Here is a 23337-nt window from a genome sequence, read left to right as displayed (position 1 = left end):
AACTATTTTACGACAATGAAAAGCATTTACTTGGTATTGGATTCATATATAAATTTTATACCTTAGATTTATATGCAAATTCTGTTGGATAATTCTCCTCCTGGAATATTTCCAAAAATTGCTGCTTCACTTCCAATTTTTTGTCAACTGATGATAGAACTCTAATCACAAGTCCTTCTGCCCCTGGAACCTGAAATGTAAATCATCAATGCTAAGTATCAATATAAAATAATTTATAATCAACATCTGGCATTGAAATACAAAAGAAAAATAGGAACAAGAAAGCAATCAAAGTCAGAACCCTTTTTTATCACTCAAAAGAAGAACGTATTTGATGTATGCAGGGTTCAACAAAAGGAACTGGAACAACAAAAATAATAATAATCATAATCCAAAACTGATATTGTCATGTTAAATTATCTAAAGCCAACTCAAAGTACCATGTAAAACTTGCCAACTTTATATATACTTGTCTAAATTATTGTAGCAAGGCATTAAAAATATATATGTAAAACTCAAGCAAGCAACAACAGAGAAACAGATGTCCTGGTCAATTAGCGTTAGTTGTTGGTGAAATTAATTTACCCAAGAATATGTTCATTATTGGAGCTAGAATGCAATTTGGAGCAATCATTAAGTGATATGTTGAACATGCAGCAATATTAAGGCCACTATGCATGAAGTTATTTACTAGTCAATCAGATGCAGAATGCAGATAAGCTTAGTTTTGTATTTCCAAGGTATTTAGGAAAGACATAAGGTTTTAGGTATTCGACTTGAGAGCCCCACCTAGAGATAAAAAATTGAGATATTTCATGCCAAACTATTATGGCATGGTAATTGTTGCGGCCAATCGCCTCGTCGTCCGATCGTCGGGGAACGTGCACCTGCAAAAACGAGAAGTCCACGCTGACCGGAGGCGGCTCCGGCGGGGACCCTCCGACGGTCAAGTCAGAGAGGTGACCGGGCAACAGTGAAATGAAGACAGAGAGCTCAATCGAGAGAGAGGGAGAGAGAGGAGCGAGCCTGTGGCTTTGAATTCGAGAAGTGGGGGGAGCGGATCCCTTGCACTGTTGCCTTCCCCGATTTATATAGTGGAGCACGGTATGGCGCCGTCATTAATGGCGCAGACAAGTGAGGAATTGTCAACTCACTGTAGACTGTCAGAGTCGCCGTGAAAGTGTCATGTCGCCGTGGGGCTGTCAAATCGCTAGGGTTGACAATGCCCTCGGCGGGACAATGTCCCTAGATGGCCGTGCCGCATGCGGCTGTCAGGACCGACAAGCCCTGACGGCTGTACGGCGATCGGAGGAGTCGACCGACCCTAGGTCGGTGGCCAGCTGAGTGGCGTCGGGGCCCTCCGTTGGTCGGCGAGTCTTACGTGAGTCGGCCATCAGACCTCCGGGTTCAGTCGGTCGGAAAAGGTACGCCCGACATATCCCCAGTCGGTGATGGGCCGCTAATTGGCCGGTGATGGCGTCCGTCAGTCGGTTGGTCGGTCCCTCCGGCCGTCAGTCGGTCGGTCGGAAGGTCGGTCCGGCCGTCAGTCGGTCGGTCGGTCCCTCCGGCCGTCCGTCGGTCGGTCGGTCCCTCCGGCCATTGGTCGGTCGGTGGGTATTCCCCAACAGTTGCCCCCCTCCACTCCTGAGTCGGATGGTGAGCTGGCCGATGCTTTTATTTGGGCAGCAACCCTAGGCGATCAGAAGTGGATTCGTCGTATGCCAGATTCCGACCGTACCGCGGGTTGATCCGATGTCAGGCGTCTCATGAATGCCAAGCGATTCGCTGGCGTCAGACGCCTAGTCGGTGTCAGATGTCACGTCGGCGTCAGATGTCACGTCGGCGTCAGATGTCAGACGTCGCGTCTTGTCGTCGTCAGACGTCACGTCGGTGTCAGCAGATCGGGTACCGGACGATGCGGTGTCAGATGACCGGATATCCGGCACCGATTCTGGGAGCGCGGGGCGCTGTCAGGCGTCCCATCGGGAACGCGAATCGGCGCGGGCGCATTAATGCGGAACTGCGGCCCCGTTTGCTGCGTGTCGAAGGTGGTTGGCCGGCGCCCCCCGCATTTAATATGGGCGGTGCAGCCGTCCTGGGATGGGGCGCGCCGAATCCTCAGGCCACCCGGAAGCCACCACGTGTCGCACATCCGTGAGGCTTCGGTCGGCGCGGAGAAATCTCGGCCGTCGGACGGCCCTATATATATAGGACCATCCGGACCCAAGACCTCACTATCGCCATTTTGCTGCCAAAACTCTGTCCGGGCGATTTCTCAGTCGTCGCGGGCAGAGCTTTTCTGCTTCCAGAAGAGTTTCTTCCGGTTCGTGGTCTTCTTTTCCTCCTCTTCTACTTCTTCTTCGCCTCTTCTTCTTTCCCTTCGCTTCTTCTTCTCGTTCGGTTCCGGTGTAATGGCCGGAAATCCGACTCGGAGAGCTCGGTCGGGAAATCCGACTAACGACTCCCGGTCGACTCCGGAAGTTGAGGTTTCCTCGCTTTCGGGGCCGAATGTTGATCGGCTTCGGGAGCAGTATTGCATCCCGGAGCAGTTTCAACTCTCCGCCCCAGGGGCCGGCGGTCGGGTTAACAGCCCTCCGCCCGGCCATCTGGCGTTGTATGTCGAAGACCTTCGCGCGGGTCTTCGGCTCCCGATTCCGGAGTTCGTCCGGAATTTATTGAACTATTACGGACTCTGTCCGGCGCAACTAGCGCCGAACTCCGTCCGTCTCATAATTAGCTTTGCGCTGTTGTGTCAGCTCTTGCCGACCAACCCTCATATTTCGCTCTTCCGGGCCTTCTTTGTGCTCCGACCCCACCCTAAAGCCCGAGGGTGGTGGCTCTTCAACCCCCGGAAGGGCCTTTCCTTCATCACTGGTCTTCCATCGTCTATCCATGGGTGGAAGAACCAGTTTTTCTTTGTTTCTTCTCCATCTTCTTGGGGCTTTCCTTCCCACTGGGGCGTGCCCCGAACTGAAGCCAATGACAACAGCCGGGTGGAGGCGGACGACCGGGAGGACTTCCACCGACTAAAAGATATGTCGGTCCCGAAGCAGAGGGAGCTTATTACCGAACAAGCTCTCTATGACACCGGCTTGAGCTTGGTCCCCCGACTAAGTATCGCCCGATCCCCCGGTCCTCTTTTTCATTCGGCCCTTGGTCCGGTTCTCTGATTAACACCTTTGTCGGTATCGCAGGGACACCTCCGAGAATGCGGCCGACAGACGCCGAGATTCGGCAATTCGCGACAAGGAAGAGGCCAGCATCGGGGGCCGGACCTTCGCGCCCTCCGAAGAGGCCTGCTCCAGCGGCGCCGATCGTCGAAGCGTCGGTGACCGACCAATCGGAGCCCGTCTTAGGGCTCGCGGCTCCGGCAGCGCGTGCGGAGGAGAGGCCGGTGGAAGAAGCGGCCGAAGGAACGTCGGCGGCCTCGCCGGCAGCGGTGGAGCCGGATGACGTTCGGGAAACCGAACATCATCCGGCGGCGTCTGTGGCCGCAACGGGGGGTGCTGGTTCTACTTCGAGCATCCCCTCGCTACCGGTTCCGTCGGTCGGGGCGGCCGATCGAGGGAAAGCCCCGATGGACCCCACGGACGAAACAAGGTCGGGGAGCCGCTCTGTGCCGCCCAGCGCACAGTTCCCCGAAGGAGCGTCGGCATTGGCCGACCACAACCTGGCGAGGAGGTTGTGCCAGGGGATCCTCCTCCCGGCCGACGTGGAGTCGTTGAGGTCTTGGCAAGTGACCGAGATGCTGTCCAAGTTCTACCCGACCATGGTCGAGGTAAGCTTTGTTTCGCCTTCTTTCTCCTTAGAATTTTTCTCACCATGTGTTCCTGACGAAGCGCTTGCATCGGCAGCTGATCTACATGATGTCGGAGCTCGAAGCCGGATACCGGAGGTTCGGGAACGTCCGGGCGGCTTGGAAGGAGAGGTCGGCGGCGGCCGAAGCCGAGAAGGCAATGCTGGTCGACCACTTAAAGCAGTCGGCCGACCGGGAGGCTAAGTTGGTAGACGAAGTCTCCCAGCTCAGGTCCGAGCTAAGGTCGGCCAAGAAGGAGGCCAGACATAAGGGCCGGGCCGTACGTCGTCTGCGGCACGAGCGGGATGGCATTGCCGCCGAACTCCAAGGCGAGCGCGAGCAGCTTCGAGTCAGCTTGGAGAAGCTTGCCAAAGCTGAGGAGGACTTGTCGGTTGCCCAGGCCGACGCCGACATAGCGATGGCGGAGGCAGAGTCGGCGAAGGACGCGCTCGGCCGGGCGGAGGAGGAAGCAAGGTCGGCGAAGGAGTCGGCCAGTCGGGCGGTGGAGGACTTCCGGGCCTCCGACCAGTATCGGGAGGAGATGCTCGAGTCGGGCTTCGCCTCGTACCGGGTGGGATACGAGGACGGTCGGGATGCGGTCCGGGCCTTGTACCCGGAGCTGGACCTCAGCAGCATCGTCCCACCGGGGGCCGAGGAGGAAGCCACCGAGGAAATGATCGACCAGCCATCGGGAGGCGTCGTCGTGGCGGAGGAAGCCGTCCCGGAGCAGGTGGCGCCGACTGCCAGTCCCCAGCCGACCGAAGGTCCAGCTTCAGCCGTCGACCCAGCGCCGATCGTGGCCGACACACCGGTCATCCCCGATCTTCCGTCGGTCGAGGAGATCGACTCAGAAGGATGATCGGGCCTTGCCGACTTTCTTGTCTTTTCTGTTTTTGGAACACTTATAATCGAGCTTCGACCCGACTTTGTAAATCTTACCTTTAACTTTGAATGAAAACTTCTTTCACTTTTTCTTTCGTCTCTTTCTTTCACGTATATTGCTGAATGTCTTCGTGAGTCGCTAACTTATGCAAGTCTCTAACCCATATAGGTCGGTTAGGACGTTCGGCAACTCGTGCCGCCACGAAGGTAGAGTAGGTCCCGACTTTGGATCGGCCTTTGATAGTCAAGGTCGTCAGTCGGGCGCGTCTGTTGAGTCGGGAGCCAACCGAATGGTGGCAAAGGTTCGGTAGTCGGGTCTCCACTGACCGTTCAGTCGAATGTCGTCCGGCGCAATTAGTCGGGGAAACGACGACAAGTCGGATCCCGATACCCTTGCGTCGGGTATTCATGATGCGCCTTTTGATATACGGTGGTAAGCCGAATATCGTCCGGCCGGCCGTAGCTCGGTCGGTAAGTCGTGGATGCGACTAAGGTCGCGTTGTGCGATAGACGGTGGTAAGCCGAATATCCTTCGACCGGTCGTAGCCTGGTCGGGAGTCGCGACGTCGGTCGCGTAGGCATTTCGCCTCTCTTTGGTCGGGGCCCGATCGGCTTGTTAGCCGATGGTTTGGCCCGAAAGTTCGACCGTAGAAGGAGTGTCAACTCCCGTCAATGTAGATGCATCAGTCCTCGCAAGGGTCCGATGTATCGTCGACCGTCGAAGGAGTGTCAACTCCCGTCCATCTGGATGCATCAGTCCTTGTAAGGGTCCGACGCGTTACCGTCGATAAGGTCGTCGGTTCCGGGTGGACACTAAGTCCATGTTGGTATGTCGGGGCTTGACCTTGGTGAGCGCCGATCATTAGTCGAAGAGTTAAAACTCCGAGATTTCAAACCGAATTTGTATTCCGACTGGACAATTACAAAGTTCAGGGGTAATACAACTTCAAGTTGTCGGCGTTCCAAGTTCGGAGAATGGGTTTTCCCTCAAGGGTCTCCAGTCGGTAGGCTCTCGGACCATAAGTGTCTGCTACCTTGTAGGGCCCTTCCCAATTTGGAGCCAACTTCCCTTGATCCAGGGGCTTCGAGACCTCAGCCTTCCTCAGGACTAAGTCACCAGGCCTGAAAAGCTTTAGTCTGACCTTGGCGTTGTAATACCGAGCGACCTTCTGTCGGTACGAAGCCATGCGAATTTGAGCCTCGTCTCGTAGCTCGGGGAGGTCTAGGTCGGCCCTCCGACACTCGGAGTTGTCCGGCTCTTGATACCGCTCGACTCTTGAAGATGGCAATCCTATCTCGAGCGGGATCATTGCCTCCGTCCCGTAGGCCAAGCTGAAAGGCGACTCCCCGGTCGGAACGCGGGGGGTCGTTCGATAAGCCCACAGAACGGAGCCTAGCTCGTCGACCCAGAGGCCTTTGGCTTCGTTTAGTCAGGTCTTGAGTCCGTGGAGCAAGGTCCGGTTGGTCACCTCGACCTCGCCGTTGGACTGTGGGTGCCCGACTGAAGTCAGTCGATGCTTGATGTGGAACCTGGCGCAGAAGTCTCTGAAGTCCTGGTTGTCGAATTGCCGTCCATTGTCGGTGATGATCGTATGCGGCAACCCGAACCTGAAGATGATGGACTTCTAGATAAAGTCCTCCATCTTCCGCTCGATAATCTGCGCCAGGGGCTCAGCCTCCACCCATTTGGTGAAGTAGTCGATGGCGACGACTATGAACTTCCTCTGACCCGACGCTGGTGGAAAAGGACCGAGAATATCGACCCCCCACTGGGCGAAGGGCCATGGGGCGGCAATAGGAGCAATTTGGCTGGCCGGTTGGTGCTGAATGTTGGCGTACTTTTGACAAGGTTCGCACCTCCGGACCAACTCGGTCGCGTCCTTCCTCATGGTAGGCCAGTAGAAGCCCTGTCGCAGGACTTTGTAGGCCAGGGACTTGCCCCCCAAGTGATTCCCGCAAATTCCTTCGTGCACCTCTCGGAGAGCATAGTCGGCGTCGGTCGGTCCCAAGCACCTAAGCAAGGGGAGCGAGAACGACCTCTTGTAGAGTCGGCCGTCTATGATTACGTATTGGGAGGCTGACCATTGGAGTCGCTTGGCCTCCGCCGGATCTTCGGGGCCGATCCCGTCGGTCAGATACCGAACGATCGGATCCATCCAACTTGGTTCGGCCGTCAGCTGCTGTACTTCTTCGACCCGATTGACGCTCGGCTGCTCGAGGGTCTCCACGAACGTCCGACCCAAAGAATCGGAGGCCGAAGTCGCCAGTCTGGAGAGTGCGTCGGCACGGGCGTTCTCCGATCTAGGGATGTGGAAAATTTCAAAATACCTGAGACGTGCCACGAGGACCTTTACTTTCTGAAGGTATTTGATCATGGTCGGATCTCGTGCCTCGAATTCGCCCTTGACCTACCCCACGATCAGCTGAGAGTCGGAGAATGCCCGGAGGCTGTCGACGCCCAGTTCCCTCGCCATCCTCAAGCCAGCGAGGAGTGCCTCGTACTCGGCTTGGTTGTTGGAGGCCTTGAAGTCGAATCGGAGGGCGTACTCGGTGACCACCCCATCCGAATTCGTGAGCAGGAGCCCAGCCCCGCTCCCCTGAGCGTTTGAAGCTCCGTCGATGTGCAGTACCCAGGTGGAGACCGGGTCTGGCTCGGAGACCGCGTCTCGTCCCGGGTCTTCAGCTCCCGACCCTTGGTCGGTTGTCGGGCACTCGGCGATGAAGTCGGCCAAGACCTGAGCCTTCAAGGCAGGCCGCGGTCGGTACTGAATGTCGAACTCGCTGAGCTTCATCGCCCACTTTGCCAGTCGTCCAGATGTGTCCGGTCGGCGCAATATCGCCCTCAGGGGCTGGTCGGTGAGCACCACTATGGCATGAGCCTGGAAGTATGGACGAAGTCGTTGTGCGGAGACGGTCAAGGTGAAGATCATCTTTTCCGTCTCCGAATACCTGACTTCGACGCCGTGAAGCACCTTGCTGATGTAGTAGATAGGCTGATGGGTTCGGTTCTCGTTTTCTCGGACAAGGACCGAACTGATCGCCTCGAAAGATGTGGCCAAATAGAGATACAAGGTTTCCCCGACCTGCGGCTTTACGAGCAGCGGTGGGAAAGTCAAGTACTTCTTCAGGTCTTCGAAGGCCCGTTGGCATTCATCCGACCAAGAAAAACCATTTGCGTGGCGCAAAGTTTTGAAAAACGGGAGGCACCTTTCAACTGATCGGGAAATGAATCGGCTGAGAGCGACGATTTTTTCGTTCAGCTGTTGGACCTCCTTCTTGGTGTTCGGATGACGCATGTCGAGGATTGCCTTTATTTTCTCAGGGTTGGCCTCAATCCCTCTCTGAGAAACGAAGAATCCGAGGAACTTCCCTGAGGTCACCCCGAAAGCGCATTTGGTCGGGTTGAGCTTCATTCGGTGTCATCGTAGAGTGCGGAAGGTCTCCTCGAGATCCTGAACATGATCCGGGATCTGCGCGCTCTTCACCAGCATGTCGTCCACGTACACTTCCATGTTACGCCCGATCTGGTCTTTGAAGACCTTATTGACAAGTCGCTGGTAAGTGGCGCCGGCGTTCTTCAGTCCGAAGGGCATCACCCGATAACAGTAGAGGCCCTTGGGAGTCACGAACGCGGTATGCTCCTCGTCTTCAGGCGCCATCCGGATCTGGTTGTATCCGGCGAAGGCGTCCATGAAGCTGAGCAGTCGGAATCCGGACGTCGCATCCACCAGCTGGTCGATCTTGGGAAGTGGGAAGCTATCTTTTGGGCAGGCTCGGTTGAGGTTGGTATAGTCGATGCAAATCCTCCACTTCCCGTTGGCTTTTTTGACCATGACAACATTGGCGAGCCAATCGGGATACGTGGATTCTCGGATGAAGCCCGCTTCGAGTAGCTTGTCCACTTCTTCGTCGATGGCCCTCTGCCTCTCTGGAGCGAAAGACCTTTTCTTCTGCCTCACCGGCCTCATTGTCGGGTCGATGTTGAGTCGGTGGGTTATTGTTTCTGGGGGGATGCCCGACATATCTGCTGCCGACCAAGCAAATATGTCGGTATTGGCCTTCAGCAGCTCCATCAGTCGTCGTCGTTCGGGGTCGGACAGTTAAGACCCGACCCAAACTCTCCGATCCGGATTTTCCGCTATCGGGATCGCCACGAGCTGCTCGGCCGGCGAACCTCGCTCTTCCTCCTCCCGTTGGTCCAGCTTGTCGATTGTCAGGGAGCCCCTCGACTCGTCGCTTTGAGCGGAGATCTGGAAGCACCGTCGGGCGAGCTGTTGATCCCCGCGCATCTCTCCGATTCCGTTTTTGGTCGGGAACCGAACGAGAAGATGGTACGTCGAGACGATCGCTTTGAGGGCGTTCAGTCCGGGTCTTCCAAGGATGGCGTTGTAGGCCGAAGGAACTTGGACGACCGCAAAAGTTAAGTGGACCGTGCTTTGTCGTGGTTCGGTGCCGGCTGTCACGGGCAGGGCAATTTCTCCCTCTGTCGTGACGGCGTCTCCGGCAAAGCCGATCAAGGGCATGGAGACCCTCTTAAGTCGGTCGGTGGACAGTTGCATCCGGGAGAAGGTCGAGTAAAACAAAACATTTGTCGAACTTCCATTATCAACAAAAATTCGTTTTACATCATAATTTGCTATTGTTGCCGACACAACAACAGCATCGTCGTGGGGAGTTTGGATGCCCCGAACGTCTTCCTCCGTAAAAGTGATTACGTCGTCCGGGCGCGGCTTTTTCGTCGGCTCCCCCCCGCGGATGTCCCCGAGCCCAGCCGCTTGGAGATCATGTTGATGACTCCGGCCGTCGGCTGATTAGTCGCCGCTTCCTCAGTCGGCTTGGGTCGTCGATCGGCAACTGGTTGAGTCGGCGGGCCCTTCCGAAATTTACCGAGATACCCCCGACGAATGAGGGCTTCAATCTCATCCTTCAGCTGGATGCACTGCTCGGTGTTGTGGCCGTGGCCTCGGTGAAATCGGCAGTACTTCCGACGGTCGAGGCCTTTTACCTTCAGAGGCGGAGGCCGTCGCAGGTATTCTTCCCCCTCGATCTCCATTAGAATCTGTGCACGAGGAGCGGAGAGAGGAGTGTAGGAGTCATACCTGGGCGGGCCGGCCTCGGAGTCTGTTGCCGGGGTGACTTTTGGATTCGTCGGGGTGGCGAGACCCGACTATCGGTCGGGGGCCTGCTGGGTTCGGCGGGTTCCCGACCTTTCCTCCGCTTCTCCTTCGAGCCTCTGGGCTCGGCCAAGCGTCGGTCGGAAGCCCCTTCGTCCGCGCGCATGTACTTGTATGCGCGCTCCAGTAGCTCGGCGTACGTCCGGGGGAGGGTCTTGTCCAGAGAATAGGTGAATCGGGACGCCCTCAGCCCCCGTTTCATGGCGGAGATAGCCATGTCTTCGTTGAGGTCTCGGACCTCAAGCGTGGCCGTGTTGAATCGCGCCACGAAGTGTCGGAGCGTCTCATTTTCCTCCTGTTTGAGGGAGAAAAGGCTGTCCGACGTTCGCGGTGGCTTCCGGCTGGTGCTGAAGTGGGCCACGAACGAGTGCTCGAGCTGTCCGAAGGAGTGGATACTTTCCGATCGGAGACTGGAGTACCAGGCCCTGGCAGCCTTGCGGAGTATGGCGGGGAAGCCGATGCAAAAAAGAGCGTCGGTTGCCCCTTGGATCGTCATGAGAGCTTTGTAGCTCTCAAGGTGGTCGATCGGGTCGGTGGAGCCGTCGTATGGCTCCACGTGCGGCATCTTGAACCGACTGGAAATCGGTTCGTCGAGAACTAGTCGGGAGAGAGGTTGGGCGGTCTGGAAGTCGACGTCGTTCGAAGACTTCTGGCCGTCCACCTGCAACTGCGCGAGCCGGCGGTCGATCTCCTCGAATCGGCGCTCGTAGTCGTCCGCCCGTCGGTGCTGGGAGACCCCAGGAGTGGAGTCTCCAGAAGATTCCGAAGGGGAGGCGGACGACGTTCGCGGCCGCTTCTCCTTCCTTGCCCGTTCCAGCAGAGAAGGAGAGGGCTGGTGGGACCGTCGGTCATCGCGCCATGGCCGTCCCTCCTCCTCTCCGTGGGATCGCTGTTGCTGGCGCTCGCGCGGAGGCGACGGGGACCGGCGCGGTCGTCGGCGGCTGCTCCTGGAAGGCATCGGACGGGCCGCCGGCTGTTGCTGGAGGCTCTTGACTGCGTCCGTCAGTACGGTCATCTGCCGTACGATGGCCGCGATCTGCGCCTCCGTGGTCACTGCAGGGCGTGGAGAGCTAGGCTCCGCCGCCGACGGTGGCGGGGAGGCCTCTTCCCGGCGGGAAGAGCGCCTCGCCGACCCGGTGATCCTCGATCGTTGGGCTCTTGTCTTCGTCATCGTTCGCCTCCCCTTCCTGGCGCGCCAATCTGTTGCGGCCAATCGCCTCGTCGTCCGATCGTCGGGGAACGTGCACCTGCAAAAACGAGAAGTCCACGCTGACCGGAGGCGGCTCCGGCGGGGACCCTCCGACGGTCAAGTCAGAGAGGTGACCGGGCAACAGTGAAATGAAGACAGAGAGCTCAATCGAGAGAGAGGGAGAGAGAGGAGCAAGCCTGTGGCTTTGAATTCGAGAAGTGGGGGGAGCGGATCCCTTGCACTGTTGCCTTCCCCGATTTATATAGTGGAGCACAGTATGGCGCCGTCATTAATGACGCAGACAAGTGAGGAATTGTCAACTCACTGTAGACTGTCAGAGTCGCCGTGAAAGTGTCATGTCGCCGTGGGGCTGTCAAATCGCTAGGGTTGACAATGCCCTCGGCGGGACAATGTCCCTAGATGGCCATGCCGCATGCGGCTGTCAGGACTGACAAGCCCTGGCGGCTGTACGGCGATCGGAGGAGTCGACCGACCCTAGGTCGGTGGCCAGCTGAGTGGCGTCGGGGCCCTCCGTTGGTCGGTGAGTCTTACGTGAGTCGGCCATCAGACCTCCGGGTTCAGTCGGTCGGGAAAGGTACGCCCGACATATCCCCAGTCGGTGATGGGCCGCTAATTGGCCGGTGATGGCGTCCGTCAGTCGGTTGGTCGGTCCCTCCGGCCGTCAGTCAGTCGGTCGGTCGGAAGGTCGGTCCGGCCGTCAGTCGGTCGGTCGGTCCCTCCGACCGTCCGTCGGTCGGTCGGTCCCTCCGACCATTGGTCGGTCGGTGGGTATTCCCCAACAGTAATAAAGCTTAAAGTTCAAAAAGGTGTTGATAGTGATGAAATTGTCATATTTGTGAGAATGGCTCTAATAGATTCACGGTTGCAGATACACCAGGCATCAAAAGAAGAAACTTACGGCCTCAATCGCTCGAGATCAATAACAGAAGCATGTTCAGTGTGACAGGAGCTTGGTCAGGATCAGATTCTAATCTGAGTCCTTTTTAGTTTTCTTTTGGGTCTTTTAGTTTCCAATCCCCCTTATTGATTTTATTGATAGGGGGATTTGCATATTTAATAAGTTGTCACACTGCAACATCTTAATTATTTCAAAGCATCTCATTCAATAGCTGAATTGTTTCGCAGGAAGCAATGGAGATAAAAAGTTCCTTGAGAAGGAAGAGAAGAGTTGGCCAATTTATGGGAGATGATCTTCATTCAACATCCAAAAATGGATCTTGACATGAAAGATGATGTATATGATCACCAAACAATTATGTTACTTCGGAATTCAAATATGAAGATGATGGAAAGAAATAAGCTTACAAAAGAAGAATTTCCTATTAGAAATGACCTTGATACCTCCTAAAAGAATATATGAGCTTTTAAATCAATTGTCAATATTTATGAATTATAGAGGGTGAGCATTGGGGCAATGGTAATGCTGCTCCATTGTGATCTAGGTGTTGGAGGTAAGGCTAAGTACATCTATCCTCCCTAGACCCCAGCCTCCTTGTCAATTCTTATACTTAAGACCCAAAATCCAAGCCTAATCTAGTTACTGGACCATTAAAAACACGATTAGCATGAAATTGTAAAGCAAAAGTCAGGGGAGTAAAGTCAGCAATTCATTTTTCTTAGGGGAAGGGGAACTAAAAGTCAGCTTCTGAACTGATATTCTCAAGTTAACAAGTGTCCGCCTTGAGCTATGGCTCCATGATGACAGCTGACTAACAATACCTGAAAATCAGCACCCTTCTCAACATTCCAAGATGTCAGAATATAGCAACACTTCAATTTAAATATGCCCTAAAAGTATTCTAATGGTCTATCTAAATTATGGATCATGTCAATTCCCATCCACCTAGGTGTATTACATTTGATGCTAAAGTCCCTGGTGGCGCTGCAACATTTTACTCTCAAAAAAATGATGTAACTTTTTTTTTGGTAAAAAAAGATGTAGTTTCAGTGACAAAATAAATATATAGACAACGACATCACAACCGAAGGTAGGTCATTTTATGTTCTAAAATCAAGTTCTTCTAATTTTCAATTGCTCATTTTGTCAAATCCTTGGTAACTTCATCGTAATGCATCTATAAATAAATGCTTGCATCTTTATATCTATATCCTTTTTACGAATTAATTGCATTTTATGTAGCTTTACTATTGGAAATTGCAGACACTTTACAAAAAAAGAGAACCATTCCATTCACAAAATTCGAACCGAGGTACATCTTCCATTCAAACACGTAATTGTCACTATTTAAGTAAAAGCAAACATCCATCTGTTTTTTTCTCTTAAGTTCCAATACGATTGAAGTACAAGAGGATCAAATTATTTAGTTCTAACGAAGTTAAATGCTTTCTTCAACTCGTAAGGAGAGGAAAGATAATCCTTCAACCTTGTAATTATTCATCAAAAACCAAATGCTCTAACCATCTAAATCACTGAACCAGCATCAATGATCATAGAAAAAACTTTACTGTTTTATCTTTCTTTCTAATTAGTTCAAATTTATATTTAATTTGCTCAACCATGTCACCAAAAGGTAAAGCAAAGTAAAATGGCCAGCACTGTGGAGAAAGACCAAGTCAAAATTTTTGGATCCTGACATGAAGTAAGCCCTTAAACAAGGACAAAACAAGCATAACAACGACTATTGATGTTTTCCAGAAACAAAATATGTGGTTCCACACTAACACTTTGTTCAAAAAAAAAAAAAGGTGGTATTACAGTGCACAAAGTACAGGGTTCAAAAAGAGTTATGAGAAGCATATAATCCTTACATTTCAGATCCAGAAAGAACGCTGCAGACTTCTATAACTCAAAGAAATTTATGTGTCATTTCAAAAGGCTATCAATAAAACAAGGGAAGAAAAAATATTTTAGTAAAATAAAATGAAAACATGCGAAAATAGTGCTTTTTAAATACGAGATCATATCAAATTCAATTGCACCCTCCACCATCTAAAATTCAACCCAAATTACAATTACTGTTCCTACAAATTTGGCACCTTTCAAATCGGATTATAGTTTTCAAAAACAAAAATCAGGAACTTATATGGCCCCTTCTATCATACTAACCTCATCAACATTTTTTCCAAGATGTCGTGCTCTCTCTTGCCTCTCTTGTTTCAGGCAGCTAAAAAGCCTTTGTTCTATGTGATCACTGAGTATAGTTCTTGGCAGATCGTTGGCACCAAGAACAGCACTCTGGGGTAGGGGCTTGCGCTCACCTCTTTCAATCTCCTCTATGTAGCAATTAGGACAAGTGTATTCCGCCTGTCCTCCATCATTTCTTCGGCCATTAAAGAGAGCACATATCTGATGTTGCCAAGCTTCACATTTATCACACTGAACCCACTGCAGCACATCATAAAACAATAATAACTTGAGCTTTTAACTACAGTTTCTCAAAAACCATCTCACACTACCAATTTATTGTTTTTTTGGTTTTTTTTTTGTGTGTGTACACGTGGGAGTGGGGGGGAGGAGGGTGGGGGTGAAGACAAATCAGAAAAAACTTTACCCATTCTTCAGTTTCCTCATCATTTCTCTTCTTCTCAAGCTTTGCCTTCTGGAATTGTGAACCATCCACTTCAATAGTCTCACCACGAGCCTCATTATAGCATGGTATACAGAAGCAATGTCGGGTTTCACCACTTCCAATGGTATAATACATTGCATTCCGCTTTATGCGAGCACCACACGGTGTACAATATATTGGAGGGGGGTCAAAGGTAAGCTTTTCCACTGCACACAGCTGGCATGAGTTCTCACTCATTGAATGTTCCATTGCTTGATTCTTTTCAGCCTTGGCCTTACTCTGCAAGTAAGGCAATGTGCAGTATGAAAGACAGAACATCACATAAGTGGGGAAAAAAAGTCAATCATCATTCTAACTGCTGCCTGGATAATGTAGACAGGATTAGTGATGATACAATCAACAATATCAGAAACAATAGCTGAATGTTTATATGTCAACTAGTTTTTCAATTCCAACAAAATAAGCATAAAAACCAACTTGAAGAAGTGCAGCATACATCTAGAGTATAAGAACAGAGTGACTTGCTTATACAAGTTAGAACACATTCTGAACCAATATTTTTTTCCAAAAAGCTAGAAATACTTGAAAGTGCAAAAGCTAACCTGACCAACCCATTGCCTCAGACCAACAATATGCTCCCTAATTTGTTCTGGAGTGAACAGTTCAGTTAATGAAACACCTTTTATCTTCGGCTTCCCTGATTTACTTCCAACCATTGGATCTGTTTGTGGATCATTTGTTTCCTGCTTAACAGTCTTATCCTGGTCAACCCCTTTTTCAAACACCAAAGTTTCTTGCTTGACATGACCATCAACATCATTTGAAACACCATGATCTGTATCAGGTCCCGTAATACACAAATTCCCATCAATACCGTCGCCAAAGACAGATGAATCTTCATGTCCAGAGGGCATGAACGTATCAATTTTCACTTCAATGACCTCAGACTTAGCAGACATGGTTATCTCAATCTCTTCGCACCCTCGTGACAGTTCCTCTTGCAAGGCATGGGGTTGGTTTGGAGGAACAACAACTGGAGAGTGTTCGCTCTTAGGCATGACAGATGGCAATATATGTTGCACTCTCATGCGTTTTGGCAAAGACTGCAGATCGTCAAAAGTTTCAACAGCTATCGTGTCTCTCTTCATTCTATTAGAATCAGCTATATTGATACTTACAGATGAGCCGTTAGCCCGACTCAACAAACCAGGATCAGATACAGAATAAGCATGTGCCTTTCGATTTGATGCTATATATTCACGTACAGGAATGCAGACAGGACAATCTGTCGCTCCACAAGTACGAAAATGATTAGCAAGTCTCTTAGAAGCTGAGCAACGAGGATATGGACATTCTTTTCTATCACACTTATCCATATGCCTCACTAAATCTTGAGCTTTTATGCAGTTAGGTTCTCGACATTTTCCCTGCGGAGCAGAACACCAACGAGCATGGTACAAAAACAACAGCCACCTCCGCTGGTTGAGATAATTTCGTTTTTGTGTAGAGTTTTCAGGTCCACAGGTGACTCCCCTTGGAAATTGAGGCACTGCAGCACTTACTGTTGTAGCAGCAGAACTGGTGATATACCCTTCTAATGATGTATGAGGTTGTTGAGCTTCATCTTGTCCCACTGATCTCTGATGAAGTTCCTCCTGGATGTGCTTTTCAAGTGAAGACTTATTTGGCATGTGGCTTTGACGATGAACTTGTAGGAGTGGCACTGGTTGTGATCCACTGGAGAGACAACTAATCTCCTTTTGAAACTCATCATCCTGCTCATGTGGATGCAACAACTGCAGTGAACCTTGTGAAAATGAAGCATGAAGACCCTGAGAGCCAGATAAATGACCAAGCAGTTGAGCACTTTTGGCATGATGATCAGCAGAAGTACTTTGCAGGTTTTGACCCTGTATTTCTGGAAGGTGAACCCATTCAATTCCTTGTGGAAGTACTGACTCATTATGAGATACAACTGTATTGGCCATTAGCTGTTGACTTAGATTGGGAGTCATTGAAGACTGCCTCAAGGTGTCATTCTTGAGCATAAGCTGTTGGTCCCGCTGGCTTTCTTGATGCTGATTTTGAGCAAACTGTACACAGGCCTGATTAGGTTGTTGCTGAGATAGCTCCATCTGTTGTTGTGATTGCAGTAAATTTTCATGTGTGGACTGGTTTGACTGGAAGTTCCCCTTTTGTGAATGATCAAATATATGAGTTCTTATATGTGGAGGTGGTTGCATTGACTGCAGACTTGCCCAATGGCTTAGCAAGGCCGAGTTTACTCTTGACTTCGAGTTCAAGCCTGCAGTATTCATATTCAGGTTATTTTTGGCAGATAAAGCAGATGAACCAGCTCCATGAATGCTCCCAGCTACACCAGTTCCCTTCATTGAATAACCATCCCCTACCATAGGTAATATTTGCTGGGACAATGATGCTATACCCAAAGACAGAAATATCATCACAATTTGTGACAATTAATTAGCTAACAGGCAACAAATGATGAACGTGTGCATAAAAGGCAGATACACATGCAGACTACAAACGCCACAAATCAGCATGAAACTCAAAAAAGGCAGACAACTTAAATTGCACATAAACAAGCATGCATGCGCATGAAATGCACCACAAACGGAGAGGGAGGGGGCATGATACTGTAGTTTCTTCGTCTTTTAAGGTAGATAAAATTACTTGGGATCCTTTGTTGGAGATCTTGCTGATCAAAGTGCTGTGATACAGGTTTTAGAGAGCTACCACAATAAGCCGTACTAAGGAACCCCTCTGATTCTGCAGGCCCATTCACCAGCTGCATGTTACTCCCAATTAACCCAAGACCACTGCTTATAAGTCCATTTGTAAACCCATATGCTGAAGGCTTCTGCTGCAGATCAGACCTCATTCCAGCACCAATTTGGCCTCCAAGAGTATGCAATATATGGCTGTTTTGACTTCCAACATGTTGACTTGGTTGCTGTGACTGTGAAGCCACAGTGGACCCCATACTGGAAAACCCAACTCCACTGGAGCATCCAGAGTTCATCGGCACTGCCTGTGAACTATTAAACCCAGGAGTTGGAATCATTTGACTCAGTTGTTGTGGGGTACCCATGGAAGCTATTGATATGTTACTCCCACCAGAACCAGGAGCACCATTGGCAGGTTGGTGCTGGTACCCATTAGATATTGGTCCTAAACAAAAAAGACACAGTTGTTGTTGCTGCAACCCGGGCAAACAAATGAATAAGAGTAAGAACAAAGAAAAAAGCAACTAGAATTACCATTGGATGCATTGAAGGAGACACTATGTCCAACATCAGTTAAGTTGTTTCCAGTTGGTAATAAGTTACCCATGTTGGCCGTGGTTTGAATCCCCATACCAGCACCACTGGCTGCAGTAGCAGAGTTTTCTGTTGAACAAGAAGCTACGGAACTTGTGCTGCCATTATGGGATATACCAGGTGTTGGAATCATTGTACTGAGAGAGGAGGAATATGTAATATTATGAGACAACGATTGGCTGTGGTTTGGTAAACTCTTCATTATCAATTGCAAACGGTGCTCAACCGGCTCCATCACCACACTCATATAATCTTCCTGATGACATGGACATGCATGTTTAGAGACTGCATACAAAAGTTGATAATACAGGCATACAGCAAGAATACTGCAAATAGATTGAGAATATTTAGGTCATAAAACACAAGGACATCAATTAAAACACTTAAATTCATGAACAAATTGTTGCTCCAAAGAAAAGAATTATTGATACAAGAACAAAAATACCTTTCTCGCAGCATCCTTGAATATGCGCTCCTCCAACCGCCTTGCAAGTTCTGGTAATCTACGCAGCCAATCATCATAAGAGGGATGATTTCTTCTTTTGAGGTAGTTGTAGCTGCACGCACTCGATCATTTAGGATTGTCTATAGCTCTAGATATTTAGAGTATTAACAGTAAAGGCTCTGGATGTATATCATGTGCCTAAAGATAAATGGCTCATAATGTTGAACCTTGACCTCTTTGTTATTTGTGTGGAGCGTTACCGACTCTAGGAGAAATTTGGAGGGACATTCTAGAAAATGTATGAGCTTAATCTAGTGAACAATAAGATTATTTTGCCCTCTTAACTCATCTTCTAAGTTTCATGATAATACATTCTCCTGCCCAAAGTTGGGTTAGGAAGGATTTTGCACCACAATACTGAGAATTGACTCAAGGCCAGTAGTATGTAGTCTAGGTAGTTTATGTCAGCATTTTTTTTGGTACAACTAGGTTGTTTATGTCAGCTTTTTATATATATGGCAATGCTTTGCAGATTGAGGTGAGTGTGTTTATCTTATCAATTAATATATTACTATTTTCTGTTTATCCCAAAGACTAAGGCAGAATATTATAGTGTAAAAGGCAAGAATTTAAAAGGAAAGTTATAATAGAAGAAGCAAAATACACAAGTAGATGCATGCGGTAGCTTATAGTTTCATCATTGGAAATAATAGAGCATGTATCTCGCAGAAATAATCATGATACAAACAAAGATAGATATGATATGTTTATATGCATGCAGTTTCAGTCTCACATAAAGTCATTTGTGATTGCAAGTTGTCATTTCGAACAACATAGCAACTTAGCAAACTCAGCCATGGCAATAATTAAAGAAACAAGACAAGGGGACAGTTGCAAAACTGATTACTTCTCTCACAATAATAGGTAATATGGACTATGATGCAATATTCATATTACCAAGAATTTTTAATAAAATCTCACTCATGAGCAATTATATAGGAAAGTAATATGTTAATAAATATGATGCAATAATGCCTCCAAAGCTGTGCTTTGTCATCATGTTTAGAGAACAGACATATTTTTAGGCCCTAGAGAAATTCTTTGTGCACCGCGGGCGGTGTAGAAAATCCGACGTGGAGTGCACCGCCTCGTCCGATTGGTCCACGTAGTCACTATTTTCCAACGCGCATTTAATGCCTATAAGTCGATTTTTTTGTTTAAAAATTTTGTATAACAAAAATACCCCTGCTTTTTGAAAAAAATTATAATATCCTGTGATGTAATATAGCCCAAGATGTCATAATAGGGCCTCGGATGTCATAATATGAGAGGGGCATTTTTGTCCAATCACTTTCCAACGTGCATTTAATGCCTGCAGGTCAGCTTTTTCGTTTGAAAATTTTGAATGACGAAAATGCCCTTGTTCTTTAGAAAAAAATTATGACATCCTATGCATATTATGGACACAGTATGTCATAATATGGACATACAATATCATAATTTTTCTAAAGGACAGGAGCATTTTCATTATACAAAATTTTTAAATAAAAAAATCGACCTGCAGACATTAAATGCGCGTTAAAAAGTGGTAACTACGTAGACCAATCGGATGAGGTGATGCACTTCACGTCGAATTTTCTACACCACCCGCGGTGCACAAAGAATTTTGCTTAGGCCCTATTTAGGAATATCCCATGGGATCCAGAGAGATGGACCAGAAAGAGAGGAAGGGGGTGATAAATGGAAGGAATAGGTGAGGGAATGAGAGAGAGTAGGGAGCTGCAGAAAGGATGACCTCCCACTCTCTCCCTCACCTGCTAGGGTGCAGGCCCAACCTTCCGAATCCTGCAGGATCATACCAAACAAGGTCTTAGAGTGATGGAAATCCTATCTGCAACAGAGTACATGGTATTGCAGAATGGTTGAAGGCCTGACTAAGCTGCCATATTCAGCTGAATGGTGATGGGGCTCATCCAAGATTTCCAGCATGAGCTATTGTGACATTATGGTGGCTAGGTCAATATAGAGGGCAGAAGATTCAGACAAGGAAAAGGTACATTTATAGATTATGACCATCACAAGAAAATCTAACACTATTTTGTCGTTCCGTAGATCAGATGTCATGATGGCTAATAATGTCTGTGTATTTGGATCCAACAAGTACTGAAATCTTGAGTCAAGCAAGATCATGTGTTGGGATCTAGTACTATATTAGTGGAAACCTAACCAAATCAAATAGAGGTCCAGGTTGAACTACCATTATTTTGGGCCCATATATATACACACCTGTATACACACACACACACATATACATATACTTGTATCCACATATCCATGTATACATATATACATAAAAAAATATACATGTATACATATATATGCAGCTTATTCAGAAGCAATATTAAATGCATGCTCTTGCTATTCAGAGAATAATTAAAATAAAACAAACTTAAAGAAGCAGCCTAATGACCAGCTTACATCTTCTCATGCATAGCTTTGCGTCCTGCCAAAAGTTCGGGATCCATGTTGAGAGGTCCTAGATTCTGCATCTGGGAATGTAAAGGGTTTCCGTCACGCTGGGACAGACCAGACAATTGTGGGCTTGCTTGATTTGTCATCTGTCCCGAAATATGCGCATGTGCATTCATCGTCTTCCCCAGTGGCACGTACATACAGAGGACATGTGTCAAGATTTCTGACCTGAGAGTCCAAATTTCAAGAATCCAGTGCCAATCTTAGGATAATACATGGTAGCAAGCTTGAGAGGATCAGCCCCATCATCCCAATCACCAAAGGCTAATCGTATCGATGTCATCTAGCTCATTGGGACAAGGACATATGATCTGATCAATGTCCAGACTAGTAGATGAAAGACAGAATGGGTAAAACAAGTAACAATCTAACAAAAGGGAAAAAATGAGGAAGAAGACACCCACACCTTTTCTTTCTTCTTGTCCTCCTCCTACTATTCCAAGTATTTCGAGTTCACTTCTGCCAATGGCAATTGATCAATCAGATGCTGTTTTCAGGGCGATTACAATGATCAAAAACCTTCAATTCAACGGACTGTAGAATGGCTCTTACCATCATTTGTCAATGTCAGTGAAGGAAACAATGCGATAGCAAAAACAGTAGTAGCAGGAAGTTAAGAAACAGCAGTCAAGACCGAAACGGGACGGAATTAAGGCTCGAGGATAAGGGCTTGAAAGTGATGGTCACCCATACAGCAAGGCCCCGGATGTCGTAGAGTTGGATGTCACAGCGATTGTATTTGAGGGACAGCAAGTGCGGGACAATAGGAGGGAGATCAAAATTAAATATTGTGGAAGGGCCCAAACCCTAGCTAGCGATAAACCAGGTTCTGGCTGTTCCCAATCGAGAAGCGAAACCGAAGCCCAGGAAGAGGTGCGAGGAAAGCAGACCCACCTGGGGAAGAGTGCCGCTGCAGAGGAGGAGAGGGCAGCAACGCCGCCGACGACGACGATGATGGGAACAGACAAGACGACCGACCGATCCTTGCTCCTCGCTCCCTCACAACCGAAGGAGCAGCAGCAGCCACGGCCTGCCGGCCGACGGGCCGGGATGGTGACCGCCTTGTGGCGATTGGGCAGAGACCAAGAAGAGAGAGAAACCGCCGCAGGTTCGCCAACCCCGACCAATCACGGATCCCGCGCCCACGACGGACGGATAGACGACACGAGGGGAATCCCCCCAAAAGAAAAGAGAAATAAAAGCCGCTTGGTCCTTCCTTCTCTCTCCGACACGGACGAAGAGATTATGATGTGAAGGAGGTCTTCCTTCCTTTCTTCTTCCCACTCCAGGCCGCGGCGGCGGCACGGCGGCGGGCCGCTCCGATATGAATGATTTCCCGTCGGACGGACGGACAGATTTCTTGATTGATTTCCCTAATCCAGCCCACCGCCGTTTCAAATCCTGACACAATCAAGGCAAGCATCGGAAGCGCACGAGCGGGATTCGGAATTGGGATTATTATGTGACGCGCGAATGGAATGGGAAGGGTGCGCTTGGTAATTTTCACTGTTTTGCATCATTTTATCACTTTTTTTTATTTTTAAAAATATATATAATGCAAGACAAAATTTCTATTAAAATTTTTATTTTTATTTTAAAATATTATTTTATTATTTTCAGCAAAATACTGAAAGTATGAATAATTTTCAAAAAAATAAATATTTTTACTATCAAAATCAACGCTCTACGTTCCTATTATCTATTGCCTCTAGTGTTCGACCAAACTGATCCAACCGCAAACACAGTCTGAACTACTAATTCTAATTTGATTTAGATAGAATTTTTTTCAGATTTAATTTGATTTTAGTTAAAAATTTTAAAAATCTATTTTAGATTCAATTTTAATTTTGAAAAATCTAATTAAAATCAAATTATGTCTATATATATATATATATGATAAACCATAAGTTATCCTATTTCTCAAAAGAGATTATAGTTCTATTCCATTTAGCCCATCCATAATCTATCTATTTAGTCCATCCCATAAGTTGCCTATTTAATATGATAGAACTTAAAATAGATAGTAGCAATTGAACCAATTCTATAAGCTGCCCATTTCACGGAAGTCCAATGGTCCATAATTTGATAAATCAAACCAAACCGAACCGGTTATCTTGGATTGGTTTGAATTGATTTTTCATATAGTCGCATTTCAATTTTAAGAAATTGATTCAAATTAGTTCGATTTGAAGATTGATCCAAACTGAATCTTGTATACCCCAATCCACAATCAACATAGTTGTTCTCTTTCTTATTGCCACTACTACCATAACTATTATCATTGTTGATTTCATCATACCACACTATCATCATCATTGCCTTTATTATATCATCGGTACTTTACTACCACCATTGTTACAACTATGATATCACCATTGTTGTCATTATTACTTCCATCAGATAACCAACACCCTCACCACTATAATG

General features: G+C 48.4%; 1 protein-coding gene across 10 annotated transcripts in view; it reads right to left on the bottom strand.

Annotated features, from left to right (window-relative positions):
* LOC105050912 (probable histone acetyltransferase HAC-like 1) overlaps nucleotides 1–22392 on the bottom strand; it is a 32897-nt gene extending 10505 nt beyond the window's left edge. The window contains exons 1-10 of one of the 10 annotated variants that reach the window (XM_010931142.4): nucleotides 21463–22392; nucleotides 21317–21369; nucleotides 20857–21193; nucleotides 18379–18490; nucleotides 17874–18189; nucleotides 17287–17784; nucleotides 15195–17032; nucleotides 14575–14871; nucleotides 14130–14408; nucleotides 62–190 (exon numbers count right to left, since the gene is read on the bottom strand). In XM_010931142.4, coding sequence (XP_010929444.1) covers nucleotides 62–190; nucleotides 14130–14408; nucleotides 14575–14871; nucleotides 15195–17032; nucleotides 17287–17784; nucleotides 17874–18189; nucleotides 18379–18490; nucleotides 20857–21050 — 3663 coding nt within the window. In that variant the 5' untranslated portion in view covers nucleotides 21051–21193; nucleotides 21317–21369; nucleotides 21463–22392. Of the gene's footprint in view, nucleotides 1–61; nucleotides 191–14129; nucleotides 14409–14574; nucleotides 14872–15194; nucleotides 17033–17286; nucleotides 17785–17873; nucleotides 18190–18378; nucleotides 18491–20856; nucleotides 21194–21316 lie in introns of all 10 variants that reach the window. The other 9 variants (XM_019852246.3, XM_019852242.3, XM_019852244.3 and 6 more) reach the window with 9 other exon arrangements.
* Between the last annotated feature and the right edge of the window lie 945 nt (nucleotides 22393–23337).

The sequence above is a fragment of the Elaeis guineensis genome, chromosome 8, assembly GCF_000442705.2.
Source record: "Elaeis guineensis isolate ETL-2024a chromosome 8, EG11, whole genome shotgun sequence".
In the NCBI taxonomy this organism is placed as follows: domain Eukaryota; kingdom Viridiplantae; phylum Streptophyta; class Magnoliopsida; order Arecales; family Arecaceae; genus Elaeis; species Elaeis guineensis.
The sequence above is the reverse complement of the archived record's forward strand: the minus strand, read 5'-3'. Positions and strand labels throughout refer to the sequence as shown.